At 59.4% G+C, this 18,256-nt stretch overlaps 6 protein-coding genes across 6 annotated transcripts; 4 read left to right on the top strand and 2 right to left on the bottom strand.

The window, feature by feature from the left end:
- Positions 1-190: 190 nt before the first annotated feature.
- Positions 191-1,954, top strand: IUM83_12015 (NAD kinase 2; the record flags this gene model as incomplete). Its single annotated transcript, XM_067936612.1, has 2 exons — positions 191-1,728; positions 1,798-1,954. The coding sequence occupies 2 exons, from the start codon at positions 191-193 to the stop codon at positions 1,952-1,954; spliced, it is 1,695 nt and encodes a 564-aa protein (XP_067795107.1).
- Positions 1,955-2,086: 132 nt separating this feature from the next.
- On the bottom strand, positions 2,087-4,464 carry IUM83_12014 (uncharacterized protein; the record flags this gene model as incomplete). Its single annotated transcript, XM_067936611.1, has 6 exons — positions 2,087-2,487; positions 2,562-2,712; positions 2,781-3,413; positions 3,491-3,552; positions 3,630-3,684; positions 3,787-4,464. The coding sequence occupies 6 exons, from the start codon at positions 4,462-4,464 to the stop codon at positions 2,087-2,089; spliced, it is 1,980 nt and encodes a 659-aa protein (XP_067795100.1).
- A 115-nt stretch (positions 4,465-4,579) lies between these two features.
- On the top strand, positions 4,580-6,315 carry IUM83_12013 (putative proton myo-inositol cotransporter; the record flags this gene model as incomplete). The annotated part of the gene is made up of 4 exons (XM_067936610.1): positions 4,580-4,729; positions 4,801-5,792; positions 6,021-6,175; positions 6,242-6,315. The coding sequence occupies 4 exons, from the start codon at positions 4,580-4,582 to the stop codon at positions 6,313-6,315; spliced, it is 1,371 nt and encodes a 456-aa protein (XP_067795097.1).
- Positions 6,316-6,854: 539 nt separating this feature from the next.
- Positions 6,855-8,267, bottom strand: IUM83_12012 (putative proton myo-inositol cotransporter; the record flags this gene model as incomplete). Its single annotated transcript, XM_067936609.1, has 3 exons — positions 6,855-6,918; positions 6,999-7,990; positions 8,097-8,267. 3 exons carry the CDS (start codon positions 8,265-8,267, stop codon positions 6,855-6,857), a joined length of 1,227 nt encoding a protein of 408 aa, XP_067795128.1.
- Positions 8,268-8,605: 338 nt separating this feature from the next.
- On the top strand, positions 8,606-9,391 carry IUM83_12011 (Proton myo-inositol cotransporter; the record flags this gene model as incomplete). The annotated part of the gene is made up of 1 exon (XM_067936608.1): positions 8,606-9,391. One exon carries the CDS (start codon positions 8,606-8,608, stop codon positions 9,389-9,391), a length of 786 nt encoding a protein of 261 aa, XP_067795106.1.
- Positions 9,392-9,790: 399 nt separating this feature from the next.
- Positions 9,791-18,164, top strand: IUM83_12010 (CLASP N-terminal domain; the record flags this gene model as incomplete). The annotated part of the gene is made up of 9 exons (XM_067936607.1): positions 9,791-10,308; positions 10,399-10,507; positions 10,575-10,630; positions 10,701-10,736; positions 10,809-10,890; positions 10,958-11,021; positions 17,307-17,384; positions 17,449-17,491; positions 17,804-18,164. 9 exons carry the CDS (start codon positions 9,791-9,793, stop codon positions 18,162-18,164), a joined length of 1,347 nt encoding a protein of 448 aa, XP_067794976.1.
- Positions 18,165-18,256: the final 92 nt, after the last annotated feature.

Below are 18,256 nucleotides of genomic sequence, written 5' to 3'. Positions count from 1 at the left end.
CAGATAATTGGGAGCGAGCACAACTACTTGCACGACATATTTGAAAATGATGATAGCTCGGTTCCATGACGACCCACAACCATTTCGGGCGAGTTGAACTGATAAAAATACACAAAGTGAAGGTTTTGTTTGGTGACGGGTATAACATTCTCGCATTGCAGCGAAATCGCTCGCAACAGAGCGAACCACCATGCAGCGCAATGAGGTCGATGCAGCATTGACCTCGATCGGGCTCGGCACTCCCGATCTCTGGCAAAAATTGGGCCAGGAACTGGAAGGCAAGACGCAACTTGAGCAGCCCCGTGTGTCCAAGAAAGTTTTGGTGAAGGCGCTACGTATGCAGACAGAGGCCATGCGCTACATGGTGGACGAGTTCGACCGGCTGCGGGACAAGATGTCCGAGATGGAGCGCGAAGCTCGCAATACTGCGAAGCACGTCGAGCGAGTCAATTCGAAACTTATCACTGTTCAGGGTCAGGTGGACGACGTGAACACGAAAGTCTACGAACTGGAAGTGCAGCAGAACAAACAAGGCGAGCAGCTCAAGGAGATCGACGACGTGGCTAACCAAGTACGAGCCAACCGTGAGGAGATCCAGCTCATCGCCGTGAATGTCGAGAAGGCGAATGAAGTTCACAACGAATTCGTCCTGCAGACGGAGCAAAAACTCAATGTGATCCGTGAAGACCACGAGGTGACCAAGCAGTTCGCCATGAAGATCGAAGACCGTCTCAATGAGGAGCAGAAGGAGCTGTTCCTGGACTCGGACCACATCCTTCACAACAAGTTGTCGCTGGCGATGTGGATGGAGGCCGTTGAAAAGGATAATCGCCGTAAGGATGAAGCTCTGCGCGACTGCACGGACAAGATGATCAAGCAAGGTCGCAACGTGCAGGATATGATGCTCGAGACTCGACGCACACTGGACGACAACACCTGCGCAGTCGAAGACGTGCAGCGCTTGCTGCTGGAGAAGGCCGATCGTACTCGTGTGGACGAAATTATCGAGTCCAAGTACGAGGAGATCTGCAACCAGCTAGACAAGGCACTAGCATCTGTGTTGGGCGAAGAGGATGAATTCAAGCGTGCAAGCCAAGAACTGCAGCAGCTTGTCACTCACCTAAGCGAGAGCAAAGCTGATAAGAAGGACTTGCTCGAAGTCAAAGAGCAGGTTCTGTACGACTCGCGCGTCCGGCAGCAGGTGGAGAACTTGCGCTCATTCATCGACATCAAGATGAACCGCGACGACGTCTTCTCCGCTCTGAAGTCGAAGGCAGACAAGGATGAAATGCTGGCGCTTCTCAAAAATCTATCGGACAGTATGAACGCGTCCATCGTCCAAGCTCAGAAGTCCCTCAATTATGCCGAGAGTGCCTTCCTTACAGGGAAACAAGCAGGACATCAACACTCCTGCAATAGCGGCCAGAAGCGCGCCGGAATGCTGCCGAGTCTTGACCGTGAAAAGTGCCTGTCCTGCAATAGTCAACTTCGAGACCCATCTACTGTACCCGGCGGGCCGATCTCGAACAAGAATCCGTTCCAAATGGCCCCGGTGTATGGTGGCGGCTTCGTACTTCCTGCTGGCGCTGGGTCTATCGACAAAAATGCTATGCGCCACCGATCAAACAGTCTCAGCAACAACAACTCGGCTAGTGCTCCGTACCTGTCACCACGGACAGTAGCAAACATGGCGTCAACTGGGCAGCTTGCTGAAAGTGCGAGCGAAGGGTAAGTAAATGGTGCCTCAGTTCGTAGCTACTTTGGCAACCATGACTCACCTTTGTTACTCTACTGCAGCTTCTTGGTCGGGGTGGACGGCCGCGTATACCAAGCAGATCCAGAAGTAGTCGCTCAGGTCCAGGACCGCACTCGGTCGAATCCAGGTTTGAAGCTCCCTCAGGCAGTAGCTCCTAGGAAAGCATTGCCGGTCCTCGAAGACGTTGGAGGAGACTGACCAAGCATAAGATAACCCATACCAATATTCTGTTCGTGTACTTCACCTCCAGCATGCATTATCGCGCTAGCACCGTAGTGCCAGCAATTTCGTAGTGACGCATAGACCTCGCTGAATGCTTCGGGAAGCAGTCTAAAACATGTCCATCTCATCCAGCAGCATGCCTTCTCCCTCCATTTTCATGGATACGGACAGATCGCCATCCAACGCGGCGATACCGTTGCAGTCTTCGCCATTGGTCCCGGCGGCACCAGCTGACGACGGTCCATTCTTCGCCTGCACTGTACGCTTCAATGTGTAGTACGTGAGTAGCGGGACCGAGTGGCATGATTCGGCTAATTTTTGCAGGGTGGCCGCATTTTCCAGTGGAAGCGAAGGATTCGCATTCGCCTCCGTCTGATACTTCACATTCAGCTCTAGCGAGCAGTCGGGCTTCGCGTTCACCTCGATCAACACTTGCTTGCCGGGTCCCAGTAAGTCACCAGTGTTCATCGTAATTCTCTCAGGAGCGGCGACATCGACCTTGATTCGAGCTGTGCCACAATATCCAGCCAGAATATGATCAGTTATTGCCCACAACAAGCAGCAAACTACGTGACGAACTAACCGTGTACAGCTTCCTCGTTGTCGGCAGGGATACGCTGACCAAAGGTGTTGCTCCTCGAGCAAAAAACAGATAGCACGAGCGCATGGAAAAACAGGCTTCTACCGCAGACTTGGAAAACGTTCGACAGAGTTTCCATCGATGCGTTTGACAGCTGCAACGAAGCACAATAAATTAGTTTTCCTCTTAATACAATGACTTTTCTCGTGTGCAACCGCGTACCGGAATGGGGAATGAGTGCAACTTGAGACCGCCAGAAATCTCCTTCGTGGTCAAGGTATACTCTTGACGCATCGCCAATGAAGACCGAGACGGGAAAACAGAGCACATGCTGCGATCGCGGGCGAAGTGCAACCGGGGGAGGATTGGCTTCTTCCCGTCGGGCGTCGTCCAACTCACGAATTCGTTGAACAGCTTTTCATCTTCATGCACGTCCTTGGGCGCTGTCGCAGCCAGGTCTGCATGCTTGTGCATCGCGACAAGCGCCAGCTTCCGAGCCTGTTGGCCAGCCATCACAAGTGGGGTCTCCCCAACCACGTGCAGCGCCACTTCGCCCCGCCACTCAATAAAGCTAATGCTGCCGGCCCATTCTCCATTCGCAAGCGGAGAAAGAGCGTCCGTGTGTGCAGGCGAGGACGTTTTGTTGGGGTCATCGCGGTCGTCTCCAGGCCCGCTACCCCCGTCGATCGCTGCCACATCAGCAGCTCCAGTTGCGCCGCCAGGAGCGGCTGCTGACGCCTGCGAGTCGTCAAGCTTTACGCGCTTGCGCGGAGGCTCGACCACCGGGATGCACGCGTACGGGTCGTTGAACGCGATGCGCACTCCTTCCACCGCGCGCTTCGCCGTCCAGTATTTCTGCCACGACAAGGGCGTCATGAACTGACCCACTTCTTCGGCGACATCTCGTCGAAACCAAGACGGCGCACTCGTACCTGCTGGCTGCACGCCTCGGTGACCTTGGTGTAGAGCTCCAGCTCGAGCTGCTCGAAGCTCACTGTCCCCCCACAAACCAAAACGCGTCAGTAAAACCCTCTCCAGACTGAAAGACAACAAGAAATCTCCGCCACGTACGGGCCGGGAACTTGACGGCCAGCTCGGCTCGGTTGATCAGGCGGTTCAGCTTCTCCTGCAATCGCACAGAGACACAGAGACACACAGAGACACAGAGCCAGCGCAGTCAGTGTAAGCCCCCGAGCGACCGGACTGCGCCCACCGCAGGCCGCCGCACCGTGAAGTTGGCGCTGTCGCCCGCCGCCAGCAGCTGCAGCGAGGCCAGCAGGTCCTCGTCGCGGTCCGGGAACTGGCTGGACTGGTCGCTCTCGACGGTGGTGAGCGACGCGGACTCGACGGCGCCCTCGCCGCCGGCCAGCGCGATGTCCAGCACGAAGGTGTCGCAGTAGACGGAGAGCGACGACTCGTTGGGCTTGAGGATCTGCAGCTTGACGAGCGGGCGGCTGAGCTTGGACACGATCTTGGTGACCTCGAACATGACGCGGTAGGCGCCCACGCGGCCCTCGAGCTCTGCGCCCCGGAGCCCCGCCTCCAGGTCCAGCTTGCTCACGCTCTCGGCCAGCAGCGTGCGCACCGTGGCCACGTGCGCCTCGAAGCGCCGCACGTCCTTGCGCAGCTGCACGAACTGCTGGTTGCGCGCGTACCAGTCCTTGTGCTGCTTGAGCGTCTCGAACAGGTAGTTGAGCCCGAAGCGCCACGAGTTCTTCTCCGTCTGCAGCCGCGCGCGCTGCGCCGCCAGGTGCGCCGCGAACGCCGCGTCGTCGTTGCGCAGGTTGTCCGGCAGCATGCCGTCCAGGCACGAGCGCAGGCTGCTGGCCACCGAGTGCAGGTGCGGCGAGTTCTTGCCCGCCGGCGCCGCCGGAGTCGGCGTCGGGGTCGGCGTCGGCGTCGCCATTTTGCGATTTGATCCCGGGACCAAAGACCAAAGACTATAACACAATAAGTCGCAGAAAATAGTGACATGGGTACACAGCCGCGAAGGGGCACAAAGCACCAATTAGCGGTCGGGGATGACGCACTTCGACGCTGCGGGGAGCTGCCAGGAGGCCGCGCCGCTGCTGGCGGAGGGCCAGACGACGACGGGCGGCCGCAATCCGGCCGTGCTGTACGTGCTGACGCTGTGCTCCACCATCGGCGGCTTCCTGTTCGGCTACGACACGGTGCGAGGTTGGGCTCGAGCGCTTGTGCCATCGGAGACCGTGCACTGATTCGTGTTCGTTGCTGCCGCCAGGGCGTCATCTCGGGGGCGCTGGTGCTGCTGAAGGGGCCAGAGGCCTTCGGCCTGACGGACCTGCAGAGCGAGAGCGTCGTGTCCGCCGCAGTGTTCGGCGCCATCGGCGGCGCCGCGCTCAGCAGCTGCGGCAACCACGCGTTCGGGCGCCGGCCCGTGATCCTGCTGTCGTCCGCCATGTTCGCGCTGGGCTCGTGCCTCATGGCGGCGGCGCAGACCTTCGCGGCGCTCCTGCTCGGCCGGCTCGTGGTGGGGGTGGCCATCGGCTTCGCGTCCATGACAGTGCCGCTCTACATCGCGGAGGTGTCGCCGCCTGATATTCGAGGAAGACTGGTGTCGCTCAACACGGCGCTGGTCACGGGTGGACAGTTCTTCTCCGGGGTGCTGGACGCGCTGCTGGCGAACGTGGACAATGGGTGGAGGTACATGCTCGGACTGGCGGCCATCCCCGCTGTCGTGCAGTTCCTCGGCTTTTTGGTGCTGCCTGAAAGCCCGAGATACCTGATCAGTAAAGGCAGGATGGAAGAAGCGTGGACGGCCTTGAGGCAGATTCGAGGCACTGAGGACGTGCAAGCGGAAGGGAATCACATCGAAGAGGAGATCGCGCGGGCAGAAGAGGTGAATGCGAATATCTGGGATGATATCCGCTCGCCTGCAGTACTGCGAGCGCTGGGGCTCGGCTGTTTCCTGCAAGCACTTCAGCAGCTCTGCGGAATCAATACTGTCATGTATTATGGAGCCACCATTATCCAGCTCGCGGGTTTTACGAATCCCTCCACAGCGATTTGGCTCTCAGCCCTCGTGTCATTCAGCAATTTCATTTTTACCTTCGTTGGGATTTACCTCGTGGATCGCAAAGGTCGACGAGTGCTCACGCTTGGAAGCCTGATCGGCGTCGCGCTGTCGCTCACGGCACTAGGGGCGAGTTTCTACGCGGCTGAAATGCAGTCAGTGGATTCGACGGGTGTTGACGAGTGTTCCCAGTTGTCGACGTGCCTCGACTGCATCGCCAGCACGACATGCGGGTTTTGCTCTCAAGGCACACTACCAGAATCGTCGAGCTTAGCGCCGAACTTATGCTTGCCCGGAACGCCAGCCTCAACTGTGGTGGGTACTTGCACAAGCACCAATTGGTCCTTTGAATCGTGCCCATCCCAGAGTAACGTTTCCGGGTGGGTTGTCTTTGTGACATTGTTTATTTACTTGGCATGCTTCGCTAGCGGCATGGGATGTATGCCCTGGACCATCAATGCCGAAATTTATCCGCTGCACGTACGCAGTTTTGCGCTGAGCATGGCGACGTCCGTAAACTGGCTGTTCAACCTTTTCGTGTCATTTACGTTCCTAAGTGTTGTGGACATTCTCGAGCCGTATGGTGCGTTTTGGCTTTACGCATCTTTTGCGTTGATGGGACTTGCGTACTTGTGGAAGCGGCTGCCAGAAACAAAAGGTCTAGAGCTCGAACAGATCCAGCGTGTTTTTGAGCGGGATGGCTGCAACGAAAAGGATTCTTGAAAGGGAGGAATCGAGCCTAAAAACGGGGGTATGAGTGCATCGTTAGACTTGAGCGGCAGAAGTGAATTGTGTAATGTATTTCGAAGCACTACAAGTATTATACGCCTACGAGCATTAACATTTTGGCTCAGCAAGAAGCATCGTGAATAGTTTCTTGAGTATGAGAGTTTTTGGTCGACGTCTCGTTCACAGCGGAATATTTTACCCGACTCGCGAATATGCGCTGGATCTCCTCGAGTTCCAAGCCCTTGGTCTCTGGTAATTCTCGCCACAGGTAAGCAAAGCCAAACAATGAGACAATAGCATACAGCCAGAATGCCCCGTATGGCGCCAACGCGTCGATTGTCGACAGGAAGGTAAACGATACAAGAAGGTTGGACACCCAGTTGACGGATGTTGAGATGCTGAGCGCGAAACTCCGAACCTGCAGCGGATAAATCTCCGCATTGATAGTCCACGGCATGCACCCCATCCCGCTCGCAAAGAACGCCAGGTACAAGAACATTGCCAACAAAATGGCCCATCCGATCTCGTGGTTGTCATCCGGGCACGAGTCGAATGACCACTGAGAACCGGAGCAAAATCCCCGTGATGACGATTCCACTGATCCTGGCATGCATAAGTTAGCTCCCACGCTAGAACCACAGAAACCACAGGCAGCATTGGCTACACAATCAAAGCACGTCGAGATGCCCGCACAAGCGCCTGTGCCTTTGACCTCCACCGACTCCTTCTCCGCGGCGTAAAAACTCCCGCCGAGCGCAACCAAAGAGAAGAATACGCCAGCCAAACTTCCTAGTGTTAGGATCCGGCGACCTGCGCGTTCCACAAGATAAATACCAACAAAGGTGAAGATGAAGTTGCTAAAGGAGACGAGCGCGGATAGCCAAATAGCAGTCGTTGGGTCTGTGAACCCTGCCATTTGGATAATGGTGGCACCGTAATACATGACGGTATTGATGCCGCAGAGCTGCTGCAGACTCTGAAGGAAGCATCCAAGCGTGAGTGCTCGAATAACCGGCGGCGACCGCAACTCTTCCCATACATTGGACTCCTCAAGCTTGGACCCCTGCACTTCCGCCTTGATGTGCTTCAACTCCACATCAACATCTTGGTCGCCGCGTATTTTCAACAATGCGGCGCTTGCTTCGTCATCCTTTCCTATGCTGATAAGGTAGCGAGGGCTTTCCGGCAGTGCTAAAAAGCCCACAAACTGCAAAATAGCAGGAATCGCTGCAAGTCCGAGCATGTACCTCCATCCTCCTGCGGTATCTGCCAGCAACGCATCCAACACACTGGCGAAGAACTGTCCGCCCGTGATCATAGCCGAGTTAAGCGACACCAGCCGCCCTCGAATCTGCGGAGGAGAGGCCTCTGCGATGTACAGCGGCACCGTCATGGACGCACAGCCGATGCCGACCCCGACAATCAGGCGGCCGACCAGCAGCACCACGAAAGTCCCAGCCACCGCCATGAGCCCCGCGCCAATTGCAAACAGCGCAGAGGAGGACAGGATCACCCGACGACGACCGAACGTGTGGTTGCCCACGCCACTGAGCGCAGCGCCAGCGATGGCGCCGCCCACCGCAGCAGCCACCACCGCCTCACTCTGCAGGTCGGAGAGCGCGAACCCCTGCGGACTCTTGAGCAGCACCAGCGCGCCCGAGATCACGCCCTAGAGAACCACAGTATATAGAGTAGCGATGAGATGGTAGGCCGGGGGTGGTGAGTTGTATTCTACAGGTAAGTTAGAGCAGGCGGGGGTGGAGAGGGTCACGCACTGTGTCATAGCCGAAGAGGAAGCCGCCTATGGACGCGCAGAGCGTCAGGAGATACAGGAATGGGGAGGAGCTCGCGTGGTGGTCTGGTAACGCTGCAGCCGGGCTGGTGGAGGGCAAAGGGCCCTGCTCCGCCTGTGGGGAGCTCGTCGGCGTCGCCTCGGACGCGACCATGGGCCAAAGTCTCAACTGTCCTGTGCACCACGTCACAGACGACGAAACTGTCTCATTGCCGCCTCCTGATTGGTCGGATCGACCAGGTGAACCCATGTCAAAGTTCAAGTACAGACCACGTGCGAATGTGTTGCTGTAAGTTGCTTTGAAAATCGCAAGCGACCTCATCGAGGCTGGTAGACTTGAATCAAGCCAATGCTCGAGATTGTGGTGTGCTAGCCACCTCGGACATTTGACAGGCATTGATTCTCGGCTGCTTCCTTCAGGCGCTCGCACAACTCTGCGGTATCAACACCGTCATGTATGGCGTCATGTACTACGGAGCCACCATCATTCAAATGGCCGGGTTCACCGACCCCACCACCGCCATTTGGCTCTCCGCGCTCGTTTCGTTCAGCAACTTCATCTTCACCTTCGTCGGCATCTACCTCGTCGACAGAGCGGGTCGTCGTCTGCTCACGCTCGGGAGCTTGGCCGGTGTGTTCTTCTCACTCGTTGCGCTTGGAGGAAGCTTCTACACGGCGGAGATGCAGTCCACACTGGTGACGGGTGTCGGAGAGTGCTCGGGTATCTCGACGTGCTTCGACTGCGTGGCCAGCGCTGCCTGCGGGTTCTGCTCCGAGGGAAACGCGGACCCATTCAGTGCGCTGTCAAGCCCTACGGCCATGAACCTGTGCATGCCTGGCAACGCCGGCGCCGTGTCGAGCGTGCAGGGGTTGTGCTCCAGCCCGAACTGGTCCTTCCAGTCCTGTCCGACGGACAGCCGCACCGCTGGCTGGACCATCTTCGTCGCACTCTTCGTATACCTGGCCTTCTTCGCCAGCGGCATGGGGTGCATGCCCTGGACCATCAACGCCGAGATCTACCCGCTTCGCGTGCGCAGCTTCGCTCTGAGCATGGCGACGTCCGTGTGCTGGGTCACCAACTTGCTCGTGTCGTTCACGTTCTTGTCGATCGTGGACGGCTTGTCGGTGTACGGCGCGTTCTGGTTGTACGCGTCGATCGCTTTGTTCGGCTTGGCGTACCTGTGGAAGGAGCTCCCGGAGACGAAAGGCTTGGAGTATGAGGCAGTTCAACAGATATTTGAGCGTTGTGTACAGAGATCATCTGTCGCTGTGAACTGATCGGTGTCGTTGAAGGGATAAATGACCGCGATATTGTGTGCCTGAGAGCAACGCGCTGGAGAATGCTCCAGACATCAGTGCGCGACGATGAAATGGCTGCTATATCTCGCATCCCCCAATACAATCGCTATGACTTCGTATTCAAGCAATTTCGATACAGATACATGCTACCTGTGCAACCCAAAAAACTCGATACGGCATGTGCAAGGTATATTTCCCCGAAGCATTTGCTGTCGGCAAAAACTCCATGTAATTTATCTTTTTTTTCTCGCTTTTTTTCTTCTTCCAAAACCAGTTTTTTTTTTTGAGACTTTGTGCTACTAAACTCTGTTAGAAATGCATTTCTAAGCTGCCCTTTCTGCCGCATAATTTGAACTGTTCCCGCCATTTGCGCGCGCCATGCGGGGCGAGCACCTGAGGCTCATGACGCTGGGCGGGCGCTCCAACGCCGTGCTGGAGCTGGGCAAGCGCCTGCTGCAGCCCGAGGAGGAGTGGAAGGACAAGTGCGCGGCGCTCACGGAGCTGCGCGAGCTGCTGGCCGCCTTCGCGCGGCTGCAGGAGCACGAGGCGCAAGAAGAAGAAGAAGAAGAAGAAGAAGAAGACGGCGGCGGCCTGGCGCTGCTGTTCGCGCCCGAGAACGCGCAGGCGCTGGCGCAGCCCTTCCGCGCGACGCTCACGGACCTGCGCTCCACGGTCGTGCGCGAGGCCTGCGCGACGCTGGCGCTGCTGGCGCGCACGCTCGGGCCCGCGCGCTGCAAGATCCTGGTGCGCGACGTGTTCCCGACGCTGCTGGACGCGCGCGGAGGCTCCAACAAGGTGAACACGGCGGCCGTCCACGGCTGCATCGAGGCCATCGTGGACGCCACGCCCAGCAGATTCGTGCTGGCGCCGGTGCTGCAAGTGCTGGAGACGAGCAAGTAGGACGAGACGCCGCCGCTGCTGCTGCTTGTGCTGCTGGGGCTTCCGAGCTGATCTTTGCTCTTGTTGTTGCTGCCTTTGTGGCGAAGGAACCGAGAGGTGCGGGAGAGCTGCATCCACTACACGTATCTGGCCTTGGAAGGCTGGAGCGGCGCCGCGCTCGAGCGGTTCAGGACTCCTCTGCAGACAGCCATCGCGGTAACGTTGCATTTATTATTCTTGACACGTTTAGAGGGGAGGAATCACGCTGGTGCTGTGTGTGTAGGCCTCGCTCAGTGATGCGTCCCCGAAAGGACGAGAAAAAGCTCGTGATTGCTACTGGTGAGTGGGTTTACTGCTGGTTGAGCATTTTGAGATACGATTTGCTGACGTGTTGCTTGCGACGTGACAGGAAATATATTTCTTTATGGCCTGATGAGATCGAGAGGTAATATCCGGTTATCTTTTCGGTGGAAGAAGGAATCGCACTCTAACGACGAAGCATTTCTGCTACTTTCAGGATGAATGCACTGCTCGCTGACGGGGTGAAAAAGCATTTGAAGCGATCTCGCAAAGAAGCCGAGCTGGACACTTCTGTCAAGGTAGTCCTTACTGATTTTTGGACTTAAACGCTAGATACTGATTGTGCTTGCTACTGACGTTTTCCAGCCTGCCAAGCGTAGACATCTAGCAACGATTACCAACACAGTTTCTGCGAAAACTACGGCTAAAAGTTTGTTTGCAGAAGCTGACCCAGCACGCACCCACAAGAAACCATCCACCTCAAGACAAAAGCAAAGAGTGAAGTCGCGGTCGTCTGGCGATAGGAAAATGATCGCCCAAGCACCGGGAGCTCAGGCATCTGCAACGCCGCCAAGCCGGATCCCCTCAACTCCGACGTCAGCATTGAAGAAGCCTCGAGAAGGAAACGTACCGTCCAAAATTCCCAGTCCTGCGCATTTATTGCACCCCAGGACGATGGCAGAACCTGAATCAACGTCTAACAGAGGTCACACATCAACTTATCTGGAGAGCAAGTTTGCTCAGATTATAGAGGAAAAAGTCTCTCTCACCAAGAAGATAGACGCTCAAGCACGCCAGCTCCAGCAACTTCAGGAACAGATCCAGATGATGCAGGAGGAGAAACAACTAACCTACTCACGAAATAAGGACGCTATGGCAGCTACCATGGCAGCCCACGCCGAGTATACAGCAACTCAGCAAGAGATCCAGTACCAACTCGCTGAGCAGGTTGCAACCCAGGAAGCCGAGATAGACGAGCTGCGCAGTCAGTCCTCGTCCCCAAACCAATCACCCCAACCCGACCAAGAACTCGCTCGGCTGCAAAACAAGGTAATTGCGCTCGAAAAGCAGCTGCAGACCGCAACGGCGAAGCTGGAGGCGGCGAATGCCGAGGCGGGCGACGAGCTGAGTGCTCTGCGGAGTGAGAAGAGTGCTCTGGAGGAACGTTTGGCGGCGGAGCGTGCACAGGTCGAGGAGCTTCAGGCGCAGCAGAGTGCTGCGGTGTCTGCGCTGGAGGAGGAGAAGCTCGAGCTGGCCAGCGAGGTGTCGGCTTTGAAGAGCGGCCAGTCGGAGGCGATGGCGCAGTGCAACCAGAAGGACGAGCGCGTGGCCGAGCTGGAGAACGAGTTGTCTGCGTTGGCGGAGCAGCTGCAGGCCGCAACGGCGAAGCTGGAGGCGGCGAATGCCGAGGCGGGCGACGAGCTGAGTGCTCTGCGGAGTGAGAAGAGTGCTCTGGAGGAACGTTTGGCGGCGGAGCGTGCACAGGTCGAGGAGCTTCAGGCGCAGCAGAGTGCTGCGGTGTCTGCGCTGGAGGAGGAGAAGCTCGAGCTGGCCAGCGAGGTGTCGGCTTTGAAGAGCGGCCAGTCGGAGGCGATGGCGCAGTGCAACCAGAAGGACGAGCGCGTGGCCGAGCTGGAGAACGAGTTGTCTGCGTTGGCGGAGCAGCTGCAGGCCGCAACGGCGAAGCTGGAGGCGGCGAATGCCGAGGCGGGCGACGAGCTGAGTGCTCTGCGGAGTGAGAAGAGTGCTCTGGAGGAACGTTTGGCGGCGGAGCGTGCACAGGTCGAGGAGCTTCAGGCGCAGCAGAGTGCTGCGGTGTCTGCGCTGGAGGAGGAGAAGCTCGAGCTGGCCAGCGAGGTGTCGGCTTTGAAGAGCGGCCAGTCGGAGGCGATGGCGCAGTGCAACCAGAAGGACGAGCGCGTGGCCGAGCTGGAGAACGAGTTGTCTGCGTTGGCGGAGCAGCTGCAGGCCGCAACGGCGAAGCTGGAGGCGGCGAATGCCGAGGCGGGCGACGAGCTGAGTGCTCTGCGGAGTGAGAAGAGTGCTCTGGAGGAACGTTTGGCGGCGGAGCGTGCACAGGTCGAGGAGCTTCAGGCGCAGCAGAGTGCTGCGGTGTCTGCGCTGGAGGAGGAGAAGCTCGAGCTGGCCAGCGAGGTGTCGGCTTTGAAGAGCGGCCAGTCGGAGGCGATGGCGCAGTGCAACCAGAAGGACGAGCGCGTGGCCGAGCTGGAGAACGAGTTGTCTGCGTTGGCGGAGCAGCTGCAGGCCGCAACGGCGAAGCTGGAGGCGGCGAATGCCGAGGCGGGCGACGAGCTGAGTGCTCTGCGGAGTGAGAAGAGTGCTCTGGAGGAACGTTTGGCGGCGGAGCGTGCACAGGTCGAGGAGCTTCAGGCGCAGCAGAGTGCTGCGGTGTCTGCGCTGGAGGAGGAGAAGCTCGAGCTGGCCAGCGAGGTGTCGGCTTTGAAGAGCGGCCAGTCGGAGGCGATGGCGCAGTGCAACCAGAAGGACGAGCGCGTGGCCGAGCTGGAGAACGAGTTGTCTGCGTTGGCGGAGCAGCTGCAGGCCGCAACGGCGAAGCTGGAGGCGGCGAATGCCGAGGCGGGCGACGAGCTGAGTGCTCTGCGGAGTGAGAAGAGTGCTCTGGAGGAACGTTTGGCGGCGGAGCGTGCACAGGTCGAGGAGCTTCAGGCGCAGCAGAGTGCTGCGGTGTCTGCGCTGGAGGAGGAGAAGCTCGAGCTGGCCAGCGAGGTGTCGGCTTTGAAGAGCGGCCAGTCGGAGGCGATGGCGCAGTGCAACCAGAAGGACGAGCGCGTGGCCGAGCTGGAGAACGAGTTGTCTGCGTTGGCGGAGCAGCTGCAGGCCGCAACGGCGAAGCTGGAGGCGGCGAATGCCGAGGCGGGCGACGAGCTGAGTGCTCTGCGGAGTGAGAAGAGTGCTCTGGAGGAACGTTTGGCGGCGGAGCGTGCACAGGTCGAGGAGCTTCAGGCGCAGCAGAGTGCTGCGGTGTCTGCGCTGGAGGAGGAGAAGCTCGAGCTGGCCAGCGAGGTGTCGGCTTTGAAGAGCGGCCAGTCGGAGGCGATGGCGCAGTGCAACCAGAAGGACGAGCGCGTGGCCGAGCTGGAGAACGAGTTGTCTGCGTTGGCGGAGCAGCTGCAGGCCGCAACGGCGAAGCTGGAGGCGGCGAATGCCGAGGCGGGCGACGAGCTGAGTGCTCTGCGGAGTGAGAAGAGTGCTCTGGAGGAACGTTTGGCGGCGGAGCGTGCACAGGTCGAGGAGCTTCAGGCGCAGCAGAGTGCTGCGGTGTCTGCGCTGGAGGAGGAGAAGCTCGAGCTGGCCAGCGAGGTGTCGGCTTTGAAGAGCGGCCAGTCGGAGGCGATGGCGCAGTGCAACCAGAAGGACGAGCGCGTGGCCGAGCTGGAGAACGAGTTGTCTGCGTTGGCGGAGCAGCTGCAGGCCGCAACGGCGAAGCTGGAGGCGGCGAATGCCGAGGCGGGCGACGAGCTGAGTGCTCTGCGGAGTGAGAAGAGTGCTCTGGAGGAACGTTTGGCGGCGGAGCGTGCACAGGTCGAGGAGCTTCAGGCGCAGCAGAGTGCTGCGGTGTCTGCGCTGGAGGAGGAGAAGCTCGAGCTGGCCAGCGAGGTGTCGGCTTTGAAGAGCGGCCAGTCGGAGGCGATGGCGCAGTGCAACCAGAAGGACGAGCGCGTGGCCGAGCTGGAGAACGAGTTGTCTGCGTTGGCGGAGCAGCTGCAGGCCGCAACGGCGAAGCTGGAGGCGGCGAATGCCGAGGCGGGCGACGAGCTGAGTGCTCTGCGGAGTGAGAAGAGTGCTCTGGAGGAACGTTTGGCGGCGGAGCGTGCACAGGTCGAGGAGCTTCAGGCGCAGCAGAGTGCTGCGGTGTCTGCGCTGGAGGAGGAGAAGCTCGAGCTGGCCAGCGAGGTGTCGGCTTTGAAGAGCGGCCAGTCGGAGGCGATGGCGCAGTGCAACCAGAAGGACGAGCGCGTGGCCGAGCTGGAGAACGAGTTGTCTGCGTTGGCGGAGCAGCTGCAGGCCGCAACGGCGAAGCTGGAGGCGGCGAATGCCGAGGCGGGCGACGAGCTGAGTGCTCTGCGGAGTGAGAAGAGTGCTCTGGAGGAACGTTTGGCGGCGGAGCGTGCACAGGTCGAGGAGCTTCAGGCGCAGCAGAGTGCTGCGGTGTCTGCGCTGGAGGAGGAGAAGCTCGAGCTGGCCAGCGAGGTGTCGGCTTTGAAGAGCGGCCAGTCGGAGGCGATGGCGCAGTGCAACCAGAAGGACGAGCGCGTGGCCGAGCTGGAGAACGAGTTGTCTGCGTTGGCGGAGCAGCTGCAGGCCGCAACGGCGAAGCTGGAGGCGGCGAATGCCGAGGCGGGCGACGAGCTGAGTGCTCTGCGGAGTGAGAAGAGTGCTCTGGAGGAACGTTTGGCGGCGGAGCGTGCACAGGTCGAGGAGCTTCAGGCGCAGCAGAGTGCTGCGGTGTCTGCGCTGGAGGAGGAGAAGCTCGAGCTGGCCAGCGAGGTGTCGGCTTTGAAGAGCGGCCAGTCGGAGGCGATGGCGCAGTGCAACCAGAAGGACGAGCGCGTGGCCGAGCTGGAGAACGAGTTGTCTGCGTTGGCGGAGCAGCTGCAGGCCGCAACGGCGAAGCTGGAGGCGGCGAATGCCGAGGCGGGCGACGAGCTGAGTGCTCTGCGGAGTGAGAAGAGTGCTCTGGAGGAACGTTTGGCGGCGGAGCGTGCACAGGTCGAGGAGCTTCAGGCGCAGCAGAGTGCTGCGGTGTCTGCGCTGGAGGAGGAGAAGCTCGAGCTGGCCAGCGAGGTGTCGGCTTTGAAGAGCGGCCAGTCGGAGGCGATGGCGCAGTGCAACCAGAAGGACGAGCGCGTGGCCGAGCTGGAGAACGAGTTGTCTGCGTTGGCGGAGCAGCTGCAGGCCGCAACGGCGAAGCTGGAGGCGGCGAATGCCGAGGCGGGCGACGAGCTGAGTGCTCTGCGGAGTGAGAAGAGTGCTCTGGAGGAACGTTTGGCGGCGGAGCGTGCACAGGTCGAGGAGCTTCAGGCGCAGCAGAGTGCTGCGGTGTCTGCGCTGGAGGAGGAGAAGCTCGAGCTGGCCAGCGAGGTGTCGGCTTTGAAGAGCGGCCAGTCGGAGGCGATGGCGCAGTGCAACCAGAAGGACGAGCGCGTGGCCGAGCTGGAGAACGAGTTGTCTGCGTTGGCGGAGCAGCTGCAGGCCGCAACGGCGAAGCTGGAGGCGGCGAATGCCGAGGCGGGCGACGAGCTGAGTGCTCTGCGGAGTGAGAAGAGTGCTCTGGAGGAACGTTTGGCGGCGGAGCGTGCACAGGTCGAGGAGCTTCAGGCGCAGCAGAGTGCTGCGGTGTCTGCGCTGGAGGAGGAGAAGCTCGAGCTGGCCAGCGAGGTGTCGGCTTTGAAGAGCGGCCAGTCGGAGGCGATGGCGCAGTGCAACCAGAAGGACGAGCGCGTGGCCGAGCTGGAGAACGAGTTGTCTGCGTTGGCGGAGCAGCTGCAGGCCGCAACGGCGAAGCTGGAGGCGGCGAATGCCGAGGCGGGCGACGAGCTGAGTGCTCTGCGGAGTGAGAAGAGTGCTCTGGAGGAACGTTTGGCGGCGGAGCGTGCACAGGTCGAGGAGCTTCAGGCGCAGCAGAGTGCTGCGGTGTCTGCGCTGGAGGAGGAGAAGCTCGAGCTGGCCAGCGAGGTGTCGGCTTTGAAGAGCGGCCAGTCGGAGGCGATGGCGCAGTGCAACCAGAAGGACGAGCGCGTGGCCGAGCTGGAGAACGAGTTGTCTGCGTTGGCGGAGCAGCTGCAGGCCGCAACGGCGAAGCTGGAGGCGGCGAATGCCGAGGCGGGCGACGAGCTGAGTGCTCTGCGGAGTGAGAAGAGTGCTCTGGAGGAACGTTTGGCGGCGGAGCGTGCACAGGTCGAGGAGCTTCAGGCGCAGCAGAGTGCTGCGGTGTCTGCGCTGGAGGAGGAGAAGCTCGAGCTGGCCAGCGAGGTGTCGGCTTTGAAGAGCGGCCAGTCGGAGGCGATGGCGCAGTGCAACCAGAAGGACGAGCGCGTGGCCGAGCTGGAGAACGAGTTGTCTGCGTTGGCGGAGCAGCTGCAGGCCGCAACGGCGAAGCTGGAGGCGGCGAATGCCGAGGCGGGCGACGAGCTGAGTGCTCTGCGGAGTGAGAAGAGTGCTCTGGAGGAACGTTTGGCGGCGGAGCGTGCACAGGTCGAGGAGCTTCAGGCGCAGCAGAGTGCTGCGGTGTCTGCGCTGGAGGAGGAGAAGCTCGAGCTGGCCAGCGAGGTGTCGGCTTTGAAGAGCGGCCAGTCGGAGGCGATGGCGCAGTGCAACCAGAAGGACGAGCGCGTGGCCGAGCTGGAGAACGAGTTGTCTGCGTTGGCGGAGAAGCTGCAGGCCGCAACGGCGAAGCTGGAGGCGGCGAATGCCGAGGCGGGCGACGAGCTGAGTGCTCTGCGGAGTGAGAAGAGTGCTCTGGAGGAACGTTTGGCGGCGGAGCGTGCACAGGTCGAGGAGCTTCAGGCGCAGCAGAGTGCTGCGGTGTCTGCGCTGGAGGAGGAGAAGCTCGAGCTGGCCAGCGAGGTGTCGGCTTTGAAGAGCGGCCAGTCGGAGGCGATGGCGCAGTGCAACCAGAAGGATGATCATGTTTCTGGAAGGAGTATTTGCCCTGATGATGTTTTCAAGCCAGGCGTCCCCCGTCGTCCTTTTACTTTGAGATTTACCCGTGATCGGTCTGAAATCGAAGATGAGGAGCGCCGGATGAATGGTACGTGCAATAAGACTGTTTACACTATTTCGCCGAACTTACAAATTATTCTGCCGCTGTACAGAGGCCAACCTACTAAAAAGGCGATTGCGACGCCAGCGCGGAGTGTAAGGTACCCCGTTATCGGTCGTAGATGTTTTCCTATTTATTCGCTGCGACTTGGTTGCAGTACAACTGACTGCGAGCGTTGCTCGGAGACAGTAAGACTTACCAACCGCATCTAATGCCACAGCTGTACTGCTCTTTGTTGCATTTTTTCACGTAATTATTATGCAGTACTTGAATGTCTTCTCCGTTGATCACCAGAAGGAAGGCGCTGCTCTCTCATTTACCTGGGCCTAGAAAGACTTGAGTGACGCCTGCAACTTGGAAGTCCAGGGAAACGCAGACGCATGAACCTGTGTGCATCTGACGGACAGCCGCACCGCTGGCTGGACCATCTTCGTCGCACTCTTCGTATACCTGGCCTTCTTCGCCAGCGGCATGGGGTGCATGCCCTGGACCATCAACGCCGAGATCTACCCGCTTCGCGTGCGCAGCTTCGCTCTGAGCATGGCGACGTCCGTGTGCTGGGTCACCAGCTTGCTCGTGTCGTTCACGTTCTTGTCGATTGTGGACGGCTTGTCGGTGTACGGCGCGTTCTGGTTGTACGCGTCGATCGCTTTGCTCGGCTTCGTGTATCTGTGGAGCGAGCTCCCGGAGACGAAGGGGTTGGAGCTGGAGGAGATTCAGCAGATATTTGAGCGTCGTGTGAAGAGATCGCCTGTCGCCGTGAACTGATCTGTGCAGTTGAAGTGAAAACAATGACCACGACATGCCCGTGAGCCGTACAATGCAATGCGCCTTCTGTCAGACGTGCCTGTGCTAAAGTG

This window comes from Phytophthora cinnamomi (genome assembly GCF_018691715.1).
Source record: "Phytophthora cinnamomi strain GKB4 chromosome Unknown Contig22, whole genome shotgun sequence".
NCBI lineage: Eukaryota > Oomycota > Peronosporomycetes > Peronosporales > Peronosporaceae > Phytophthora > Phytophthora cinnamomi.
This window is presented reverse-complemented; position numbering and strand designations above follow the sequence as displayed.